General features: G+C 49.7%; 1 protein-coding gene across 1 annotated transcript; it reads right to left on the bottom strand.

Moving 5' to 3' along the window:
• Positions 1-251: 251 nt before the first annotated feature.
• On the bottom strand, positions 252-1,462 carry TEX38 (testis expressed 38). Its single transcript, XM_066372163.1, has 2 exons — positions 1,426-1,462; positions 252-835 (listed from the first exon to the last, which is right to left on the bottom strand). The coding sequence occupies exons 1-2, from the start codon at positions 1,460-1,462 to the stop codon at positions 252-254; spliced, it is 621 nt and encodes a 206-aa protein (XP_066228260.1).
• Positions 1,463-2,582: the final 1,120 nt, after the last annotated feature.

Genomic DNA, 2,582 nt, shown 5'->3' with positions numbered 1-2,582 from the left:
CCCCCCCCAGCCAACCCTCCAATTCCCATTTGTGAGTGGTACTCAGTGACCTTCAGTTTGGTTCACGAATTGTACCGTATTAAATAAGGGAAGGACTTTGCCCTCCTAACAACAAAAGTGACACAACAAAGCCTGGAACTTTTTTAAATCTTTCATATTGTGACATTCAGATGGGCCCTAGACTATGTCAGTACCACCTTCGAGGTTAGCTCTGCCCTAATACCTCCGACTTCACTCTCAGTGAGAGGAAGCTACAATTCTGAAGCAAAAGGCTTGGCATTGTAGGAATGGTCCCCATGGGCCAGTGTGGGGAGGGAATGGAAGTGGGCATTCCTTTCAGGATAGGTGGCTGAAGGGTAGGAGACCGAGTGGTTCAGAATTGGAGGTAGGTTACACAGGGAGAGGGCAAAGGGCACCTCCTGAAAGACGGGAGTTGGGAGTGGGGAGCTGGCCTGGGGCTGAGGTATTGGGGAAGGCAGGGGCAGCTGTGGGGCCAGCTGCGATGCAGGCTGCACAGGGATAGGGGCCTCCACCATGGGGCTGCCCTCAGGGTTGGCCAACTTCCACAGAGGATCTGAATTCTGGACTTCGGTCTCAGTATTGCTGACAGCAGGAGAGTGACCCATGTTGATGGCTGCGTTCATGCCATAGTGCCTTCGCTTGTTAATCCAATACAACAGTGGGCTGTAGGTGAATGTAGCAGCTTTCATCACCTCCACCCACTCGTGGGCACGCTCTTCCCGCCGCAAGTTCTTCCTCCAGTGCAGAAAGAGAATGCAGCCACCAGTTACCACTGAACACAGCCCCAGGAATCCAAAGTACAGCGAGACCCACACTAAGGCAAGTAAGAAAGAAAAAGAGGCAAGCTGGCTAATAGCTCTAGCTTGGGGCCTGAGCTGTTTCTCTTTCCTCTTTTTAACCCATTCATCAGCCAATCCATCCACTTAACCACTCTTTATTTCTTCCCACCCTCCTCGTGGACTTCATCATCCTCTTAGTGCTAGTTTTCCAGGGAGCTTAAGAGGCCACCTTGGCCCTTTATAGATAAGCTAGGTTAAAGAGGAGGGATGACCTACCCAGGCTCAGTCAAGCCTCTGTTTCCCAACTCTTGACCCATCCAATCCACCACATTGAGAAACCTCACTAAAGGCAAAGCTCATCAAGGAAGTTAAGAGTTTAACAGTTGACAGGGACACCAGTGTCTAATCCCATCCCACCAAGCCCCTTACCCATTTAGTTGTGATGGTCCTAGTACCCTCACAATTCCTGCCCTCAAGGAATCCTTAATTTTCTAGAGGAAACCATATCTTAACTGCTTAGCACTCCTCCATGCATACAGCCATCACCCCATCCATGCAAAAGGTCTTCCCTGAGTGTCCACCCAAGCTAAAGGCACAGAGATCAGGAATTGGAGGGGGCATTTACCACCGGGAAGGCTCAGGTCCTTTGGTTGGGAATCCATAAGGTCAAGCTTTGGTACCTTGCAGATGGCTCTGGAGAGAGGGAGCTCACCTACCCATAGTCCAGTCAATAGGACTCCCTGGAATGCCCAGGTCCCATTGTTTCCTGAAGGTGAGGTCACTGAGTTCTAAGCATTGAGCCTTCTGGGGGCAGTGCTTGTGAAGTCTTGGGTTAATGATAGAGACTCTGTCTAATGATGTCATAGTTCATGTCTACTGCTTCTATCAGAGACTGACCAAGCCACTGAATTGTCTGCCTCTTACCCCTTACAATGAACCCACAGTGCATCCCTAGGAATGGGCCCCAGTCCCTCGGGGGTTTATCCATGTTGCTGGGCCTTGAGGAACAGTTGATGGAGACCTGTTCGTAGTGGGAAGTGGGGCAGGGAGCACACACAGCTTTGGGCAGCCCTGCCCTCAAGATGTCTATGATCAAATTGTCAGGAGAAAACCTGCTCAAGGGAACTAAGTAATTTTTTTTTCTTTTTTTTTTTTTTTTTTACAGGGACAGAGAGAGAGAAAGATAGACAGGGACAGACAGGAACGGAGAGAGATGAGAAGCATCAATCATCAGTTTTTTGTTGCAAAACCTTAGTTGTTTATTGATTGCTTTCTAATATGTGCCTTGACCGTGGGCCTTCAGCAGACTGAGTAACCCCTTGCTCAAGCCAGCGACCTTGGGTCCAAGCTGGTGAGCTTTGCTCAAACCAGATGAGCCCGCGCTCAAGCTAGCGACCTCCAGGTCTCAAATCTGGGTCTTCCACATCCCAGTCCAACGCTCTGTCCACTGTGCCACCACCTGGTCAGGCAAGGGAACTAAGTCATTAATGCCTCCTTTCTTGGCTCTTACAATCTCATTTTTGTTTCATTACTTTCAACAAGTGGTGTTTACTGGGCACCAGGTCCTGTGGGAACTCCCTACTTTCTGGCCCTACACCCTTTCCAGCCTCGCCTTCCTCCCCATCCTTCACATATCATAGCTTCCCCTTCTGATCAGGCCAGACTCCTTAACACAAAGCCTGCTTATTCACACCTCTGGAGTTTTGCTCATACTGCTTTGACCTATGAGTGCTTCTTCCTACTCTTTCTCCCACTAAACATTAAAGGCTCAGCTCAACCCCC

Source organism: Saccopteryx leptura, chromosome 3, assembly GCF_036850995.1.
Source record: "Saccopteryx leptura isolate mSacLep1 chromosome 3, mSacLep1_pri_phased_curated, whole genome shotgun sequence".
Lineage (NCBI taxonomy): Eukaryota > Metazoa > Chordata > Mammalia > Chiroptera > Emballonuridae > Saccopteryx > Saccopteryx leptura.
Note: the sequence above shows the minus strand (reverse complement) of the source record. Positions and strands in the feature narration are given on the sequence as shown.

Bases quoted from the DNA above. Each gene is read 5' to 3' on its own strand.
- TEX38 (XM_066372163.1), bottom strand. From the start codon at position 1,462: ATGGATTCCCAACCAAAGGACCTGAGCCTTCCCGGTG. The intron at 836-1,425 runs GTAAATGCCCCC...TACTTGCCTTAG, and splicing joins GGACCTGAGCCTTCCCGGTG to TGTGGGTCTCGCTGTACTTT.